General features: G+C 39.3%; 2 protein-coding genes across 2 annotated transcripts in view; one reads left to right on the top strand and one right to left on the bottom strand.

The window, feature by feature from the left end:
• Window positions 1-1,794: 1,794 nt before the first annotated feature.
• On the top strand, window positions 1,795-19,786 carry nr5a1a (nuclear receptor subfamily 5, group A, member 1a). The gene is made up of 7 exons (XM_010747181.3): window positions 1,795-2,052; window positions 3,899-4,017; window positions 4,298-4,439; window positions 5,123-5,778; window positions 12,470-12,589; window positions 13,754-13,901; window positions 16,062-19,786. Exons 1-7 carry the CDS (start codon window positions 2,031-2,033, stop codon window positions 16,313-16,315), a joined length of 1,461 nt encoding a protein of 486 aa, XP_010745483.1. The 5' UTR covers window positions 1,795-2,030; the 3' UTR covers window positions 16,316-19,786.
• Window positions 19,121-21,779, bottom strand: part of adgrd2 (adhesion G protein-coupled receptor D2) — a 30,573-nt gene continuing 27,914 nt past the window's right edge. Inside the window, exon 25 of the mRNA XM_019264432.2 lies at window positions 19,121-21,496. Within this exon, the coding sequence (XP_019119977.1) occupies window positions 21,489-21,496 (8 nt within the window). The 3' untranslated portion in view covers window positions 19,121-21,488. The remainder of the gene's footprint in view (window positions 21,497-21,779) is intronic.

Below are 21,779 nucleotides of genomic sequence, written 5' to 3' on the forward strand. Positions count from 1 at the left end.
CCTAAAGCCAAGTGACAGAAATATGACGTCCACCAGCAACTGAGGTTCCATACAGACTAATAGAGACTGTGCTTTGTAAAAAAGAGAAATATCGATTCAATAAATATCCCACAGGAACACACGCTCAGAAACACAAACACACACTGCAGCTAATCTGTAACCCGCTGACTGGGGGCACATTTTAGGATTGATATAGCTCCCAAAAACTAGGGTGAAATATTCTTTTCCTCCTAAAATAAAAATTGATGCTATGGAGGGCTTTTCAACATAAGATAATGGTGATATGGACACTATGAGGAGTCCATATCACCATTATATATGGGAGTAAAAGGTTAAAAGAACTAACTTTTATTCTTATTGGACAAAAAAGCCCATGAGTCTAGTTTCAGGACGACAGCAAAATAACTTGTAGCATAATGTCTTTAACTATCCATTAAATGCTTAAGAGGAGTTCAGATTAGATGAATGAGTGATGTAAATCATTTTGGTGGTCAGTGTCCAACCAACAGTTGACTTTTGTATCTTTACCCCATGACCTGAACCTCATAGTTTGAATAAAAGATTATCCAAACCCTCTTAAACACTGAAAAACAACATGTTGGGACTATTTCTAATGGAAGATATCATTTAAAAACCATCTGTCTGAGTTACCCAATTGAGGTATTACAACAAACAGTAATTCTAATTGTATCAAGATTTGCTTGTTGATGTTGGGAACAAGGCATTTCAAGGTTAATAAAGGGTTTTCCAGGGGTTTGTATTTTGACTAAAAGAACTTATGAAAAAGTGTTCAATTATACATTTGTCTTTTGGGGACAACAATTCTAAGAGTTCCTGTAAACGGATTTACAGGAAAGCTAAACAAACATTTATAGGACCCCACCTCATCAAGGACAGTCAGGGTCTGGAAAATTTTTACTATGAGTGATCATCTCAAGACCATGAGGAAGAGGAGGCTGCAGATAGAGAAGCCTTCACTTCACTGCAGAGACTGACGGTCCACAAAGTGACAGTGATCAAAGACGATGAATGGATGGGAATGTTTAGCGTGTGTTTCCTCTCTTTAAAACTGTGCAGTGCAGGACTCACAGCTTTGTTCGTGCTTCCACACACTGACCCTCAGCAGCCTGACGGATCCTCAGCAGCCACCCACTGCTTCCTGCCTCAGTAAACAATAGACAGTTTGACTTTCAATGGTGCTTACCAAGCAAAATGCCCGGTCACAGTCAATTAATATAAATGCCAGTGTATTTATGTATTTCATTCTGCTGAGATCTGTGCTGCCACTCAGTCAAACAGATAAATATAGAAATGTATGGAACGAATCAGCCTGCATTATTTTAATGGCAAGTCTAAATGTCAAGCATGTGTGTGTGTGTGTGTTATTATCACCATTATTATTATTATTATTATTATTATTATTATTATTATTATTATCACAATTATTATTGTTATTATTATTATTATTATTATTATTATTATTATTATTATTATTATTATCACCATTATTATTATTATTATTTTAAGTACAATGCATGTATAACTACAGCTGATGAGGCAGAACTTTCACTAAATCACCTCAAAAGGAGTCTTCAGCCTCCACTTATTCATGTCTGCACCCGTGCATCTCCTCCATCAGCACCGCTCTGCTGCTCTCCTGTCCAGGCATTCTTTTTCTTGCGGAGGAGGCAGCGAGCATCCGTCACGTGACTCCGCGTCCACCAATGGCACTGCGGCAATCTAACTTTTGTGATAAGGGCTTCGCAGTAAAGAGCTGAGCGGACTGAAGTGGAGTTTCATTCCGAGATCCTCAATGGTCCACATCACACACGCGCTGCCCCTGCTGGCTCTAAGAGCAGTTTTGGTGTAGACAGTGACCATCCGGATTTGTAGTGGTCTTTTTTTCTTTTTCTTTTTTTTTTAATTTAAATTTTGTTCTCCCAGCAGCCCATGCGAGGGTGCAGCAACACCTACATCCAGGTTTTAATTATCAGACAATCATCACTGACTGGCTGCGGTCTGCTGTTCAAATGCTGGGAGACAAGGCGCACGGTAAGTCCATTTACTGTTCGACCTCTCACAGCGTGCATGTTCAGGACAGACATGGCATTATTTGTTGGGATCAAGAAACCAGTTTAAACCCAATAAATCCAATCATAAATTCACTGAGTCTGCCTGAAAGAACTCCAGAGCACAGAGATCCCTAACATGCTGTTAAATGATGAACATTAATAATGGTCTGACGAGGAAATTACAGCAATATAGTTAAATACTGTTTAATTACAGAACGCCAAGTAACCGAAACAAATTACAACAGAATGACACCTTTAAAGGTTTATACAAAATGTTAATAATCGTAAAAAACACCTTAGCTATTTTGTGAAATATTAATGATAACAATTATAAAATAGAAAATAATAAAACAAAATTAGCTTTTAGAATAATGTGTAACCGAGAGATTCAACTTTATGACTAAAAGATCTATTTAAATAGTGTAGCAAAAGCACGAAATAAACAGGTTCATCATTTCAGAATGTGAAAATGTCATAATAATAATAATAATAATAATAATAATAATAATAATAATTTATGTTTTGGTGTTTAACTTCTGGTTTCTGTGTACACCTGTGTTGCTGATGGCGCGTGGCTCCACTCTTTCGTCCGACCCGCGAGACCCGCGGGTTGTAGCACGGGGCGCGTGACACCACCTCCGGTTTCGCGGCCTGCGAACGTGCCGCTGTAAAGTCCCGTTCAGCTGACCCCGGCTCTGTTTTCTCTTCTAAACGGTACACAGTGTTCCGGGTTCAGCTGGACACGGAGGCTGTTCGGTAGCGGATCTGTCGACGGGACACAGAACCGAACCTGAGTGTATTTGCTAACGCAAATGATCGGGATCATATTTCTGAGTGCGGAGGTGAAAGTAAGGCCGAGTGATGCTTTCATACTCAGAGAGAAAAGCCGCAGCTCGAAGCATCCACACAAACATTACAACATCAGGTCCGTGCGTGCTAAAGCAGCTACACTCACAGCCATGTTTTACTTTGAAGAGCAGGTCACGATATAACGTAATAAATCCACAGAGGACGTGCGTGTGCGTGTACGTTCATACTAACAGATAAAAAAAAATATATATAACTTTTTAAGAGATGTAAAAAATAGCTTTTACATCTCATTTTAAATATATCTTGAAATATATCTTTAAACATTTGCGTGGTATAAATTATGAAAATTGGCTTTTCAAAATAAAATCAAATAAGATGTATATTAAAAGAGTTACATTGAGGTTCATTCATTTATTTCTTTTTTTTAATTCTTCGATTTTTAACTCCTAGTAAACATTTTATTGATTAGTATTTATTTATTCTGAAAAACACACGAATGTGAACATGAATAATAAATAATTAATATAGCCTATTTTCGATCAAATAAATACACAGATCGATAAATCAAATGTTGACGTTTATTTTTTAAAAATCACATTCATTTTTTTAAAGATGAAATTGCATTAAAAGTAAAAAAAAAAAAAAAAAGTCGGCAGCACTGAAACTAATTCACACAGATTAAACAGTATTCGAATTAAGACAAATTACTACGCAGGATATGTAAGTAGGGAGGAATATTATTTATGAGTAATTTAGGGTTAAAAAGGAAAACTGGCTCATTTTAGTCAATTCTGACACTTCCTTTAAATTGAAACACCAAAAAACAACAACATGTAATTCACATTTGAATAGAATTTGCTACGCTTTCTTCGTTTATGGATTTTTATTTATGAAGCACCGACCACCAAAAAAAAAAAAAAAGGAATTATGCATTGTATACTTATTGTGCCACGTTGTCTGTGTGTGTGTGTGTGTGTGTGTGTGTGTGTGTGTGTGTGTGTGTGTGTGTGCACCAGGTGTGACTTTGAAGGTTATGGAATACACATATGACGATGACCTGGAAGAGCTGTGTCCTGTGTGTGGAGACAAAGTGTCTGGATACCACTACGGCCTGCTCACCTGCGAGAGCTGCAAGGTAACACATGCAACCCTTCACAGCCGAACAGCACGCAGTTACACTGAACTGAAACGAACCGAGTCCAGCACCTGCACCAAATTCACCGATTGATTATAATAAATAGATTGATGCGAATTTATTTTTCTCCTTGTGATGTAAAAATGTAAAATGGCTTTCACCCACTTGCGCTGACATATATCGTTCCCTTTTTTATGTCGAGTGTGAAATACAACTCATAACAATCAAATAATAATAGAAAACAGTCCTCCGCTGCTTCTAATGTGTCTTCTTTTTTCAGGGCTTCTTCAAGAGAACAGTGCAGAACAACAAGAGGTACACATGCGCGGAGAACCAGGAGTGTAAAATAGACAAAACCCAGAGGAAGAGGTGTCCTTTCTGTCGCTTCCAAAAGTGCCTCAGCGTCGGGATGCGGCTCGAAGGTACAGATGACTTCATACAAGCCTTTTACTATATTTACTATGTGAGTTCTTATTTTCACCACCACAGCAATAATTACTACTGTTATTTTTTTAATGTTAATATAGAGAGATAAAAACGAAAAGACAATTCACAGGAACTTGTTAAACGTTTTGTGGCATTTTAATTCCACACACACACACCCACACATCACACATTCATTTAAAAAATATTCCTAAAATAACAGCTTTATCATATAATTGCAGCAATAAAAATATCCTTTGAATATTTCTTGATTTGTGTGCTGGGGGCTCTCATGTTGTTTCCTACCATGGGATGGGATTAATTCCCAGACAGCAATGCAGGAAAGCACCTGCTTCCGTAGCAGAAAAAAGGACGCATTCTTGACTTGCTGATAAAACTCCAGAGACTCCCCCATTTTAAATCAAAAACTCTATTTAGGATACACGAAGGCGTGGAGCTGCACAGACTCTGGGGATTCTTCTCAGCCCTAAAAAGGGAAGCAAAAATGACCAACATGTCTGTTATTTACTCTGCAGGGAGAGTTGGGGATAACTAACTGCTCCTAGACTTTAGTTCTCTTCGAGGAGCTTTGCAAAGGGGATCTTGGCAGTGCATGACCATTCGGTACTGATGGCGTTTCATTTGTAAATCTGTTTTTCACCTCTTGTCTCTTGTGTGACAGCGGTGCGTGCAGATCGTATGCGTGGGGGGAGGAATAAATTTGGCCCCATGTACAAGAGAGACAGGGCCTTGAAGCAGCAGAAGAAAGCTTTGATACGATCTAACGGGTTCAAGCTGGAGAGCACTGTTCCTCCGCCGGCCTCTCCTCTGCAGACTGACTACGGCTTCACCGGCACCCTGCACAGCCTGCCCACTATCTCCAAAAGTCTGCTCCCCTCCACACCGAGTTCCATCACCCCTACAGACTACGAGGCCAACCTCTATGGACCACCATCCCTGGGCATGGCCATGCAGTCCCATGTGCCCCTCACCACTCAGTACCAGTACACAGCCTTCCCCAGCAGGGCGATTAAAGCAGAGTGTCCCGACTACACCAGCTCCCCCGAGTCTCTGACAGGATACCCTTACCCAGACATGTACCCCTCGGCTTCACCGCAGCCGCCCAGCCTGCCGCCGCTGGTGATGGAGCTGCTGCGCTGTGATCCAGATGAGCTGGTGGTGCAGAATAAAATTGTCGCTCATCTGCAGCAGGAGCAGAGTGGTCGGAGCCGGCTGGACAAGCCCAGCACCTTCAGCCTAATGTGTCGCATGGCAGACCAGACTCTCTTCTCCATAGTGGAGTGGGCCCGGAGCTGCATCTTCTTCAAGGAGCTCAGGGTGAGTCCCAAACCCTTTATGCCATCCTCACACTCAAAGAGACACGCATGCACAGTGACACACTACATTCAGTTCACTTCCATTAACCCGGGTTTATACAATCTTAACAGATTACTTTTTATCCCCTTTTGTGGCACCAGCATGACAATTCATGACAACCAAATTTCACTTTTGTTAAATAAGAATAAAATGGCTCCCAAATCAGTAATTCTCCTGTGTGTCTGCTCCAACAAACAGACGTGGCCATCTATCACAAAATCATTAGCTAGTTTATGCTGCAGATAGTCACAGAGTTACACAATGGTAACATTTTGCACAAGGCTGATAATAAAGTAATTCCCTTTAATTGTATGGTATAATTCTGCCTGCTCATCTGTCACTTATAAATGAAATCAACTGCTCCGAGGGGCAAAATATTGAATCCATGATTGTCAAATTCTGTTTCTCTCCCTGAGACAGTCTGTGCAACAGACCTGGTCCAGATCATCTGTATCACACCTCCAGGGTTCTATTAGACACAAGGAAAATCAAAAAGATGCTACTGAATAGTAAAATAAACATTAATACAATACCTCTAATTGTATCAACATATGATTAATAGACCCATACATAACCAGTACAATAGACAATACTAACATCAGCATTAATTGTTGTTTTTAAAGGGCAGCTATGATGTCCCAAAAAAGTTCATCACATTAATAGTTACACTTGTTTGTCAAGGACATCCTTTATTCCATGATTTACTTTTTCTTGTGAAACATAGTTTAATAGCACTGAAATGACAATAGCATAGTTACATAACATTTGCTTTGCTAAAAGAGAATAAGAACGTTTGTTTTGAAGATGAGGTAACTGTTTTAATATGGTTCACACGGTTACATGTCTTTTAATATAAGGTAATTAATGCAAATATTTTTGTCAGCATTAATGTTTATGTGTTGGATTTCACAACTCTACCAAGTCTTTGCAAGTGGCTTTAAATCCATGATGGTAGTGACTGGAGACAGGAAGGGAAAAATATCTAGTCTGCTTGATAAAATGATGATGTATAATAATACACATGATTTGAATCAGAACATACACAAGAATTAGAGGAGTCCTCACTTTATGAAGAGAAGCAAAATATCATGTCATGTTAGAACCATTTGAAATGCTTGCAGTAATGTTTCATAGAAATGTACAAAAAGAGATATTTCTTTCTGATTTCCGTTCATAGAAATAGTTGCTCAATGTAACGATGCAGTCGAGTCGGCCTGATTTTAATGTTGCATAATATAAAATACATATGTAAATACAAACTGTTACTTGGTTTTTAGTAATGTGCTGGAATATGTTCAGCCTTGTAAGGATAATTGTTTCTGGCTTGTGTTCTGAGATGGCCTCACACACACACACACACACACACACACACACACACACACACATGCACACGCACAGGAACACTCACAGGAACACACACACTGCTCTGAGGATAATGATTAGACATACATCAGTGTCCGACTTCATCACCTCCAGTGCAGTGTTGGACAGTTGACATGATTTAGTAACACAGTCAAACTGCTGCAGAAATCGATGCTGCTGTTGTGCTTAACTGGGCTGCTGCTTGACAATATGGCTGAATGCACTGAGGGGAAATGGTGGATTCTAATTCTTTTCTGACAAATCAGGCCGGTTACACAACAATAAAGAAAATTGTACCTCTCTCTGTGAACCATAATATAAACTGTCTGTGCTGACAAACAAACATCTGCCAGCAAGCCATGGTCAAACTGATTCAACCAATTAAACCGTTTAACCAGCAACAAAGGGTTGATTCTGGCCTTGGTGAGATTTGGTGAGATTCCTTCCTTTCTTTTCATCAAATACAGTTTATTTACTCTTCTATATTCAGAGTAGGCCTGCTCCTCTCCTGCTCCACACTCACTCACTTGCTGACATTCATTCCTGGGACTGCCAAGGGCTTGGACACATGGTCACCATGAGCTACGCAGTTTTCTACAGTTAATATATCATCATCTTATTTCAGCCACCTTTTGGTGAGAGTCTTAGCACCCAGGATATCTATTTAGGTCTGATCGACAGAGCTAGTTGCATGAGAATGTATCTGCGACTTTTAAATCATGTTTTAGGGCAACTGGCTAAAAGCTGCAGAGTACATCACAAATCTAGGTCCAGGTCTTGAGCTATCTATCTAAACTCCGTGTCTCCACTCCAATATGATGTAGGTCAATAGAATTTGTTTGTTTGTAACATTTAATAATTTCAGCAGCCACATCTCCTCCTGGAAACAGAGTCTGTCACATGCCATCTCTCCACAGAACACACTGTGCAAGGTGGATTATCAACGGTTGAAATTCTAGAGACGGAGCAGTCACAGAGATGTGTGTATCTCTGGGCAAAGACAACCACAAGAAGTGTGTCAAAATAGATGATGATATTTTGATTTGTTTATTTTGAGTGTACAAATGCTTTAACTGCATGATTTACTAAGGCAGCAGTCACTGTGATGACATGCTCATTCATACAACGGCACTAACACAGCAAAGTGCATCCTGGTTATTGTCTATAATATGCAATCTGTTAAATAACTGAAACTTACAACTGATTTCACATCATGTAATCTCAAATACCAAACCCATGGTATGACAATGACTAAAAATGACTTTCCAAAAGGATTAGTCTTCCGTTACTTTTGTATCTTCCTCATCTCGGAAACAAAGACCACATTGTGATGCTGATGAGATTGTTGCATCTTCTCAGACTTACGACAACAAGGTATCTTTATACTGTCTGTGTTGGAGGGACACTTGGCCGAAACGCTAAAATACTAAAAGCTTCTCTAATGTATCAGTAATGGCTCTGCATTACTGCTACACGAGAGAACCTTTCATTATCATGGAACCATTACACAAAATATCTCATTTAATATTGAATCCTCCCCAGAATCTGCAGATTCTTCATGAACAATATGCCTATCCAATTCTTTCCAAATAATATTTACAGTAGTGATTTAACATACATATGCTTGAAGGAGCATAACACAAAATACAGAGCTCACTCATATACAGGGGGTCATTTTACCCTCTCAGTACATTCATTGCACACATGCAGGAATTACTGAACCAAAAATTGCAATCACATGCAATCAGTAAAGAATAATGTATTCTCACCAATGTTTTTAAATGTAATTTTATTTAATTGTTTTTTTTTTTTTACTAGTCACATTTGGAGGGAAACACAAGTCCCATGTACTTAAGTTTAGGCAACAAAAGCACATAATGTTAGTGAAGGATTGTCATTTAATTAAATATCAGTAAAGAGCATAGCATTATGGTGACATGACAAAAAATAAATAAATAAATGTTACTATTAGCAGGCATTATGTAGTAAAAGTGGATATAATAGGAAAAATCAGCTTCAATTACATTACTTTTTTTTTAATTGCAACAAATGATAACAGAAGTTATCTCATGACACTCCACGTAGAGTGGTTCTAGGCTGTATTCTTTATATTGTTATTTAAAAAGACTCAACAGTTCCCACCATTAGCAAGCGCTTGGTGACAGTGAAACTTCCTTTTAACAGGCGGCAAATGAAATCATTTACAGACGGTAATCCAAAAAGTTTCCTCATTTTGTTGTCAAGCATTTCGTGTATGTAAACATAGATTTGAGCAGACACAGAAAGTAATTCGGTCAAACGGTTGTTTCAGTTTTCTTTACTGTACTTATTTGCTTTACTTATCACACTAAAAAGTTCAAATGACTATTTTAGTTCCAATTGACAGTTGTGAAGTGTGTGTGTGTGTGTGTGTGTGTGTGTATTAGCTTGAAAAATGTATTTAGTAATACCAAATACGAGAAAATAAACAAGTAAAGATATATGTCAGCAAACATATTCTTTCAGAAATGAGAAATACTTTGTAGTATTTGCTTCTCATATTTCAATATAGTTTTAATAATGCCTTGTTCAAAAGAAGGTTCAAAAAAAGGTCACATCTGTAGTTGTCCCACTGTTCACCTCTGTAACATGACCACAACGACTGTGCAGCCTTATTTTGCCTTCTCCGAATAGAACATATTTATGTACAGTGGACAGCCAACATGGACAATCCGAACAAAGCTCTGCATATTTTTGCAAAGAGAGTCTTGGGCAGAAAGAGCAGTTTCTCTGGCCTGGATAATTACATTCCATGCAGACGATAACAGGGAAATGTGGGCTCTCCACTGCAGCTCAGCACAGCGTTTGTCTACATTGTTGTTAAATTGAGAGCAGAATGGAGGCTATTGATTTCTGCCGTTCCCTAGAGGTGGCCTTTGTCCTGTCTTGTGTTTGACCTTCCATTTACCTGTTGAACATGGAAGATGTTGCTGAGGTAGTGCACATAAATGTTCAGCTACTAGAGGTAATATACTGGAAGCAGTCAGCTGAAAAGAAGCATGTCCTAGAAGATTTTCAAGAGTTTTGCCCAAAAATAGACCTACTCTGAGCAACAGAACACTGTTTGAAATCAGAGAATCAGTTAAGTCAGTAAAGTTTTGATGGACTCAAACGCAAAGTTTGAGTCAGTAAAGTTTTGATGGACTCAAACGCAAAGTTGACAACATGTTGTAACATTATTTTAGTTATGAGTTAGTGAAGCTATGCCTTGGATTAGCTGCATGGAAGCTTTATATAGATTCAGGGAGGTGCATCACTGTTGTGTGTATTTCTCGCCCAACAGGTTTGTTGAAGTTGTTAAAGTTTTTACAAATAACTTGTCCTTAGACTCCCACAGTATGTTGTATGTTTGTATATCAGACTATTTAAAGCGTTTCACTTTTTCTATGAATAGATCTTTTTTAAAACATTGTCCAAATACTGAACATGTCATGGTCTCTCCAGGCTGAAAACTGCTTTGCAGCACTCAGAGACTCACCACAGCACACTGAACAATACTCCCACTGACGACACAGCTACACAGTAATGAGACATTTCCTGTGCTGGTTTAAAAACTGTCAAACCACTGCAAATCAATCGCACATATTTAGCCTCCAATGCTAAATCCTCAAAATATAAAGGGTTGATTTGATTGGCAAGCATAATGAGTGTATAAAGATGTCTTGTCTTGTATTTCCTCAGAGCAGATCAAATCCAGACTTGATGGATATGAATGGTTGTCCCTGGTCTTTCTGCAGGCAGGCAGGGCCGCTTCTTTATTTTTACCAGAATTGATTTTTAAAGGCTGATTTTTAATATTATTCATTTGTGCCAGAGTTTTCTGCTGATATGAAAGTCAAAGACATCAATAGTGCACATTTAATAAAATATAAATGACCGAAGTTTTCACGTATGTAGTAAACCCTGGTTTGTTGTGAGCTGCACCATGTGTTAGAAAACTCTACGACCAGCTGTCGTCTTGGCGTCAGCTAATGGGAATCCTTTTAAATAAACAAATAAAAATGTTTGACACTCACTTTCTGACAATCCTATAGAGATCTTTTCTTCATGGCTGTGAGATAAAGTGAGGCTTGCACAGGTAAAACATGACTCTTGACAGGTATATAACCTGATGTGTCAGTCTAAGCTAGTTCCACATTGAAACGTGGACACGCTGAACATTGAAAATCCATGCGGGAGATAAAATAATGCCCTGATCCCCACGTTCAGTGTGTTTAAGGCTTTTTTACAGTGATTTTTTTTTTTTTTTGGGCTGCAGCTGAGTGTCCAACTCCTTTTTGGAGAGGAAGCACAAGAGGTCGTCGAGACCTCTTGCTTCCTTAACCCCCTCCTTTATCACTGTACACTCAGACCCCCACCACCGCATCAGCCCAGATGAGTGTGTGGCCAACAAGATTGGACCCTCTCGTCTGCGAGTGATATATAGTTTAATTCAGATGGACGGTAATTCTGTCAGCTCCGTGTCAGATGGATTTGTGTCCAGGCCTATTAGCAGCTGCGGCTTCAGAATTACTGACTGTCGTGTCCTTCAGTTTACAGACAATATTGTGGTTTGGGGGGGCAGTGGTGGTGGTGGTGGTGGTGGTGGTGGTGGGGGGGGGGCTCAATCTGGAAACACACACATACACACACACCCATCCCCCCAGAGCAGAGCAGATGTGACTGGAAGAGGTGTCCAATACACAACATTGGACACGGAAATAGCACAAACACAGAAGGAATCAGCACACACACACACACACACACACACACACACACACACACACACACACACACACACATGCAGAAGCATGGCTTCATTTCCCTTCTCTCCTTGTTTTTATGGTCTCTTCATTTTTTATCTGATCTTTTGTCACATATTTCAGCAGAATTTGGCTCTGGGTTAATAGCATGACAGAGAGGTCGGTAGTATTACTTTACTCATTTAAATGAAATGTAATGGTTGATTGAGATTACACATTAAAGTAATTCAGCCATGTGAGATGTAATAATAAACACAACAACACAAAATGATAGATACAATTTAAAATACTTTGAACATTGATTTCTTTCATACAATATGAACATAGAGGGGATGGAGGAACAGTAAAGATTAATCAGGGCTATTTTCAGGTGTCAGAGAATATTGATTAGGATTATCAGGGACAACAAAGAAGGAAAAAGGCAACAGTACATTTCATAGCTTTAAAATAACGTCTTTTTGTTTTTATGTCTCTTTCTTTGTCCGCCTTTGTCCGTGTGCTTCCTGGAGGTGGGAGATCAAATGAAGCTGCTCCATAACTGCTGGTCTGAACTTCTGGTCTTGGATCACATTTTCAGACAAGTTCAACATGGACAGGAAGACAGTATCCTGCTGGTGACCGGCCAGGAGGTAACAACTCCCTCACACAACTTCCCATCTGCTTCATTTACTTACTACTTACTACTGAATTTCATTCATAGTGTGGTTAAAGAGGGGGTCATTTACAAACCTTTGCTCGTATAGCTCCAGGGTGGAGACCAGCTTTAAATGAATGAATGAATGAAGGTTGACTTTTGAATCTTTTTTTTACAATGTGCAGTCATTTGAAATGCTTGAAGGTTGATCTTCAGACTAAATATCATTTATTTATTTATTTATTTATTTATTTATTTATTTATTTTCATGCCAAAAGCTACAGTATTTAAAGTTTCCCCTGGATCTGTGTGTTTTATCAGCCTCTGAAACAGACCATGGCATGGTCACTACTGCCACACCTGCTCAGTGAAAATAAGTGTGTGTGCATTCAAACACTTCAAATGAACAATCTAAATTCTAGCTCTTCCATATTTCTGTGGTTCATGAGGAGACTTTGTTGTATAAGAGATGGACTGACAGTGACTGACATGCCATATGCTACATGATAAACTGCTGTATCAGACTGCTGCAGCTGCCTTTGTAGAACTGCTTAAATTGTTGGAATTAAGTAAATTGATTCCTGAAGACATTATTGAATATGTATCTGTGTAGACTGCCCTAAGCCCCCCAGAATTCAGACATCCCTGAATTGGTGTCAACTGGTTGCTGCTAATTTAATTAAACACTGAACTGTTTTATGCAGCACTAAAGCTCATTATCAGCTGACCTGATTAGAACCTTAACTTGGATCCTGCTTTATTATAACATGAGCCATGAGGCCATGTCTGGAAATTAATTTTCATTTCAGTCTTTCAGATTTGTGTCTTTAACTGAATGCATTTTGTATGTCTATACCAGACAGACAGCTCACAAATGAGCTCACTCTGAGGTACTGATATAAACTGTTCAAATGCTGTAAAATATGAATAATTATCATATGAAGTGCTTCAGGTTTGAAATATTGACTGAATGTCATATAGAAATGCTTTATAATAGAATAAATATTCATTTTTAAATAAACTTATTCCATTTACCCGATATATTGCAGTATAGTAGTAAAGAAATGCCACATGCACAGTGGTCTTCTGTTGTTTTCCTGTGTAAAACATTACACAATATGAAGAGTTTCATGAATGGCAAAATAACCCGTGTTTGCAGGTCGAGCTGTCGTTCATCTTGTCCCAACCTGAGGCCACTCTGTCCAGTCTGGTCCAGAGAGGTCAGGAACTGGCGGCGAGGCTGCGAGCGTTGCAGGTGGACCGCAGAGAGATCGCCTGTCTGAAATTCCTTCTGCTGTTCAACCCAAGTGAGTCAGCCTCATGTTCGTGCTTCTTCACTGCGATGTTTGTGCAGGCGGTGTAGCCAGAGAAGACGTACTGAATAAAAACTGACATCAGTCATCACCTGGCAAAAATGACATTTGATGCTGTCATCGAAGCAGATATCTGACTGACTGAGGTTTGACAGCTCAAACAGGACGAGGAGTATTTGTATTTCATATATGCCCACAGTATAGAGTCTCCTTCTTTAAACATTTTAAGTCAGAGGGATTAATTGATTGACCTTTCTGCAAATAACTGTGTTTTAAAGGCCCAAGCTTACATGTGAAGCCTGTAGATTGTGTGCTTTCACAATAAACAGGTTTGAATGTAAGAATCAATCAACTTTGTGAGGCTGCAGGGCCATACTGATGCAGTCCTTTGGCGGAATTTGAATAGCAGCACTCACATTTTAATGAAAAAAAAATGTCACAATTGCAAATTATCTGCAGTACCTATTTATCTGTAAGGTTATAAGCATTTTCCAAACTGGCCTTTTCCCTCCAATAAATTCACTTAATTAAATTTCTAGGGTTGACAAAAGCCAATATTAACAAAGACATCCTCCGCCATTGTCCACTAATGGCATTCAAAAGAAGCGTAATGGATGGGTCTATCATTCGATGGCAGGACCGACATTCATGTAGTGGCGTGTGCAGATGGAGAGAGCATAGATGTGGCTTGCCCAGATTCCCAGAAGTGTTTGCTGTTTAGTGCTGGCAAAGCGGGGAACAAAGAGCTTTTGAATTGTGAGAGCACTTGTCATAGGCAGAAAATATTTGCTGTCTTTGCCTGTAGCTTCTTTGCTCGTGTTCACACTGACGCTCTCCCTCATCTTCAGAGTCAGGTTTGTCGGGGGTAATTTAATTGCCCTTAAGCAGTTTGAAAAGATGATTCAGAACATTGATTCAAAAAACATTTAATTACTGTGTGAATGGACTCTCCAAGATGGGCTCAGCTGATGCTGAATGCCGGTCCACCAGAGGGCTTGGCTATTGTCTCACACACACACACACACACACACACACACACACACACACACACACACACACACACACACACACACACACACACAGCCACCCACTCACCATGCACTCACCTTATTTTATACATAAAGCATTGATATAACATACATATAAAAACGAGGACCTAGCATTTCTGCCATAAATGAATAGGTTGCATGCTACATTCAAGCTGCTTTATTTGTATTCTAAAATAGAACTTTAATATTTACACTTATATAAGCTTAAAACATGGACATAGAAGAATTAATTAAGGATTTCCTTTGAATAACCATGAATATTGCCTTTGCGCAGCATTGGTGCAAATTCATGATCTGTATAAGGGTTAGGGTTAGGTTCATAGTAAGTACACCATTAAATCAAATCTGCAAAATAAAACAGGAATCTTCTAGAAACTGATCCTAGCTCAAGGTCCACTTTCTAGCTTTTTGTTCTTCCAACAGCATCTCACTGTCCTCACCACGGTATGGAGTTTGCACAGTTGTCATGGAGTTGACGTTATTAAAACATAAGACTTTTTATTTATTTTGTCAAACCACTTCTTCAAGGATTCACTGTGTGTAATAAAGTATAATGCACGTTTTTAATATGCTCATAGAACCCAAAACTTTTCTGTGTTTCTTGGTAGGTCACACCATATTATTAAAGCTCCCAATTCACTGTTCATTTTGTGGGTTCATCATGTAAATGACAGCAGAAAAAGAACCACCACATCTCCTAACCCTGTAAGGGTAGATACACAGAAACAGACATCTGTTATAAAATGCTGCTTTATCTTCACAACAATGTCAGCCACGAACCCCCAAATGACTTCTTTCTGTCTGTGTATTGTGTATCATCTGGTCCAGCTCTCCACTGGAGCCACATGATGTTTACATAAAACAGAAATATTACATTTTTGCAGCATTTTATTCACATTTCTACAAAATGTGATTCTACATTTCTACATATTTGGTACATTTCTGGCATCACCCATACGATTCAAACTAAAGTTCTGTAGGATTGAAGAATGTTGTGGTGCACAGCATGAGTTTTAAGGTCGGCGACGGTTAAAGAGTCCATATACCACTACAGTGCATCCACAGCCTCAGACTCTGAGTCGTGACCCATTTGTCCTGTGTGCAGATGTGAAGCTGCTGGAGGACCAGGCTTTCGTGGAGGGCGTCCAGGAGCAGGTGAACGGAGCTCTGCTGGAGTACACTCTGTCCACCTACCCACAGTTCCAGGAGAAGTTCAGCCAGCTGGTGATGCGGCTGCCGGAGCTGCGCTCTCTCAGCACGCAGGCCGAGGACTACCTGTGCTACATGCATCTGAGCGGAGAGGTGCCCTGCAACAACCTGCTTATCGAGATGCTGCACGCCAAGAGAGCGTGTGTGTGAGGGTCTCACACCAGAAGCTCCACTGTCCTGTGTTGTTTCTCTCGGTGAGACTGTGTGTGTGTGTGTGGCATGGGAAGCGTGAGTGCGATGAAAAAATCAAAAGATAGACAGGTTCATATTGGGATCTTTGAAGGATTTTGTTCGAGTTATAGAGGAGAAAATGTTCTTTAGAGTTTGGAATTATAAAGCTTCATCTGTATCCAAGGTAGATTTAAGATTTTGAATGTTCATGTTTTCATATCCTGCAGAGCTACGCGAATGTGACCTTTATAAACCGGATTTTATACCCTGTTTTCAAAAATCTAAAATTTAAATCTGCCTGTATAAATAACAATCATTATATCCTCTTTTACAAAATATCACAAGAATCCAACATCCACAAGATTTTCTACGTCCCATAGAGCTGCCCAGCAAACATTTGACTCAGATGAAGAGGCTTCAACTCAAACCAGTACTGAGCAGCCATGAAAACATGGTGTCAAGATGACTGTTGAGATGTCTTTCCATAGCTGCTGCCTGCATCATTCTGAATCACCACCACCTAAACATCTTTGATAGGAATTTTATTTTGAGAGCTGGTGCTGGATAGTGAGATGTTTAACTGTCACATCACAGCATGGCACCATTTGCACGGTTGACATCTGCTGAATGCTTGCTGGGTGAGCTAATTAGCACTTTTTATGGCAGAGATTGAAGTCTCTTTTCAGAAATCAAATTTTGGTGTTCAAATGAGCCATCTTTGATCCAAATCTCAAATGTAACTTTATGATTCCAAGGTCTTCAACACTGTTCCTAGATTATTATTATTATTATTATTATTATTATTGTTATTTTTAGATGAAGATAGACTTCAGGGTAACACGACACACTGTGGTCTTGTCAGACTAGACTTGCACTGCTCGTATCTCTGCACTCACTTTTCATCACCAACTTTACAAAAAACCCAAATATGAAAGCTCTATAGGGTTCAATATAGTTTTGTTTTAATCTATTTAGATGTTAATATATTGATATATCAAAGCCAGACATGTTAAAAACACATTCTTATTCAGTAACTCATCAAACCTCCACCAAGAAAACAGAAAAAAGGGAGACGGATATGACGGAGAGAGGGAGGCAGGCAGGGAGGAGCAGGAGGAGGTAAAAATAACAAATGAATGTGCAAATGATGAGGGAGAGATGGATGACAAGGACAGAATTTTAAAGCGAACATGTGAAGCATCGGTAAATGTTTGCGCTTCAGTTTTCACAGAGGAGCCAGACAGCGATAACACAGGGAGGGAAAAGATGAGCCTGGCAACATTTAGTTTCAAGTTTCTTTGTAAAATTTTATTTATGTGGGTCAATGCCTCAAGAAACAATGGACCCTAAAAAAAATGAAGGTGTCGTGTACAGGCTCACATTTCTGTCACTTTTCAACACACTGCACTGTATGCAGACTAGAGATTGACTGATCTGAGTGTGTGAAGGCTGATACTGAAGCTGCTGCACACATGGTTATCTTTTTTTATTGTCAACAAACTCCATGAAAAGATGTGTGTGTCTCTCTCAAGCCTACTGCTTCCTACAGATTGAGAAGCTCAAAATATAGTTTAATAATTTAAGAAACTCAAAAAGAGGAAACAGTATATTTTGATGTTTGGGACTATTTTCTGCAGCATAATTGAGCCCTCAATATTTCTCATTAAAAGAAATCAGGATTTTCTGCCCTTGTACTCGACTTCATTATGTTGGTGTATATGTGATCCAACAGTGAACACAACAGCTGTGCGCTCATGAGCATGTGCCAAAGTTTTTCTTTTAGTTGTGTGTCCTCTGTGAGCTGTGCACAGATGATCACTCACAGGTCCACCACGCATCGCACAGTCTGTCTACACTGCAGCGTCACTAATACGATAAATGTTAAATATGAAGCTGTGTTACTGCCACTTGATGGACACATCAGCTGGTTTGTCACTGGCTGGTTATCTCTGTGCCGTTGGTCCAAATGAACACATGCGCTCGCCGGTAGCAGTTCTGTCAGTCTAGTTCTGGTGTGTGTGAGTTTTACTGAACATCCAGCATGCAACTGCTGGTTAAAGAATTAATGCTGGGAAATACTTGCTCACATACAAATTGTGTGCAAATGTTCCACCTACTCCTGCCCCCCCCCCCCTTATGAAAGTGGCATTAGATTTCTTGCTGTTACATTATGAACATATTGTTTATGAAAAAAATTCATTAATCCATTCAATCATTTTGTTTTGCACTAATCGATAAGTTGTGACTGACATATCTGTCAACATGAACGCTTCAGGAGTGTTTGGTTGAAGTATCCACAGTTAAACATCATCCTCAAACATCAGCCTCTCATCCACACTGTAACCGTTTTTGTGGACTTCTTTTTCATGAATGGGGCTGGTTATGCAGGAAGATGACATCTCTAATCTTAAACCTGCAAGGCTCTGATTGGTTTGATTTCTCAAACAATTAACCATCGATGAGCACAAAGCTTAACCTTTTAAAATCACTTAGACAGTATTAAATATATATGTTAAAAAAAACCAAACGTCAATAAATAATTAAATAAACAAGTTAGTGTTTAGTCCTTCTCTTGTCATGTTGATGAGTGTAATCATTGGCTCTCTAAGACTCTCCACTCAAATAATAATAATAACTGCACAATATCTTATCAGACGACCAGTGGACAGTGATGGGCTTACAGTATCAGTCCCATATACACTACCAGAAACCTGAAGTGTGGGTGTAAACCTCTGCACTGTTTTATGTGTGACATTTACTCTGCTGAAAAGTAACACTAATCTATTTTGTCCCAAACTGGACAGATCTGTGTGACACAGCCTTTTTTTTTTTTTAAAGCACGACTCTCAGCGATGATGACAATGTAACTGATATTCACTGACACCAGGACCAACTTAAAAACAATGACTCAGTCAAAGCAGCGTTTGTAATATTGTGCAGCTCAACTCTCACTATGGACATTTAAAATCATTCCTTGTTCGTCCATTGACGTGGCAGCGTCGGCCATTTCAAGGTATCGTAGACAATCACTCCACCTGCCTTAACTTAATGTCTGCCTGAAAATAGACACACACACACACACACACACACACACACACACACACACACATCCTGTTTTTTCCTGTTGAGACAGCTGTGTGTTATCACTCTGTACAGTATATTTATGTTGTGAAGTAAATATCTACTGCAAGATGAAGATACATTTCAACACCGCAAAAGTTCTCCGCTTTACGTTGAGGTCAAATCGCTACTGTTGTGCAATTGATTCTCTTGATATTGCCTTTGTTTTTGCTCTTAGTTTATTTTCCTGTGAGTTGACAGTCTGTCCCGTCTTAAACTGAAGTGTTTTAATCCCAAAAGTGAAAGTGACCAAAACATTTTGTTTTTGTTTTTTTCTTTAAATATATTTTATTGTAATAGCATCAAACCAATAAAATTCAGTGAAGTAAAGCTCCACTTGTGTGTGTCGGCTATTATTGCATAGCGTTCATCAGTTTTGCACAAATGATACAGAGCTCGTATTTACAAGATTCAGTACAGCAGTCCGAGTGTGGCTGATGTCGCCAGAAACATTAAACAAATGTTATAGAAAGTCGTCATTCAATGTCTCAAAAACAGACATCAATCTTACTGTGACCTTTGTCATTTTATTCTCATATTTTGAGCTATGTTTATATATTGTATATACACTCATATTTTAAGGACTAACTACATTTCATGGGAGAACAAAAAGGAATTTGATTTGTTCCTCAGATGCTCATCTACCAGTCGAAGAATACACCAAGATGTCTAACAACAACAGAGACAGAGCAGGCCTTCAGAGTACAGTAGCTAACATCAACAACTGTGATTCTTATGTGAAGCTATACAGCAACTACAGCTTGATTCCTGGCAGGTCAGACTATCTACAAGCCCAGCAGAGTTCAGAATATATCTGGGATGTTAACGCAAGCGTTTCACACTCACAGCATCCCTCTGCTGTCTGCTGTTTGTGCTTTACACCTCCATGCCCATTGAGCTCCAGTGGTCCAGTATTATTAAATGCATTGCAATGCTGAAAATGTTTGAGAAGAGACATATATCAAACCACAGGTCTTTGTTCTTTCTGGTGAGCGTGAGTTACTGTTGAACTTTAGAGCTATATACATGAAGCATGAGGACAGATAAGTGAGAATGAAGGCCTGCATTGATGAATTACTCACATATGGGCTGATGAGATCGTACATGCAGTACGTGTCATTCTATAGACATTTAAAGGACAGCAACAGTTGCTTTCAGATCAACCACAAGTATACACTATTATGGAGGTCCAGTGGAGACTGTGTGTGCCAGACAATACAGTCATTGCTGATAGTTGCTGTGTGTGTGTGTGTATGTGTGTGTGTTAGTAAGCTGCTAATATTTTAAATAAAAGTAATATTTGTTTAGAAATGTAGGGGTTAGTTCACGAACATTAATCGAGCCATGTAGATAGAGTCTTTACATGGAACAATGAAGTCTCTCCAGATACAATGTCCTGATCATACAGAATAATTCAGAGAAACAAATATGTACAGTTTCCATGGATGGATTCCTCATAAATAGATAAGTAATTGTCTTTTGAAAAGGTCAGTCAGTCAGTACCAAGCAATAACATAAAAGAATAAAAAGATCTGCTTCATTCTACTCAGAAACCTTTTAGTTTGTGCTGTGGGTGAAGTCATCCTTTAAGGTCACTGGGTTGCAATACACTGTCTTTGTTTTTAGCTTTAGCCTCTAAAACAAAGCCACTCATTTGTGCCTTAAAGAGGTCACACTGCTGTAAGACAACAAGGAACACATGGGAGAACTTGTTAGTTTCTTATTGATGTGTGGACATTAGGTCAGAGATGCGTTACTTCATTGTTCCATAGCTGAGAACCTCCAATATGGCTGCCAGATAGTCAACTACATTGTCAAAAGATTTTTGGACTTAGAAAACACATAGTTGAAAGAACATTGATCTGATCTGAGAACAGAATGGTGCCGGTGTGAGAGAAGATTGAACTTCTTCATCCTTCCTTCTTGCTTTCTCTTCCACACTCCATCTCAGCATGTGTGTGTGTGTCCCTCTTCTTTCACTGTGGTGCATGTTCGTTGTAACTGAGTATCAGGTTCCACTCCACTCTGCAGTTCAACAACCTGCAGCAAAATAAAGTGAATGGCATCAGCTACGACTCGTGGCTCAGTCTGATGTTTAATGTTGTTTTGTGTCACAGTGGCACAAGTGTGTTTGTGTACAAAAGAGACAACAAGAAAGGATGGAAAAATGAAAGGCGGAAATGAGAGAGTGAGCAGGTGTTGGAGTGCTTAATGGCTGATAGCGTGAATAGACAGCAACTGTCCGTTCCTGATTAAGGGAATGAACTTCTCCTTTGTCTCGTGAGTCAACAATGAACACCTAGCAGTACTCAAACGGCATCCA

This window comes from Larimichthys crocea, chromosome III (genome assembly GCF_000972845.2).
Source record: "Larimichthys crocea isolate SSNF chromosome III, L_crocea_2.0, whole genome shotgun sequence".
NCBI classification, from domain to species: domain Eukaryota; kingdom Metazoa; phylum Chordata; class Actinopteri; family Sciaenidae; genus Larimichthys; species Larimichthys crocea.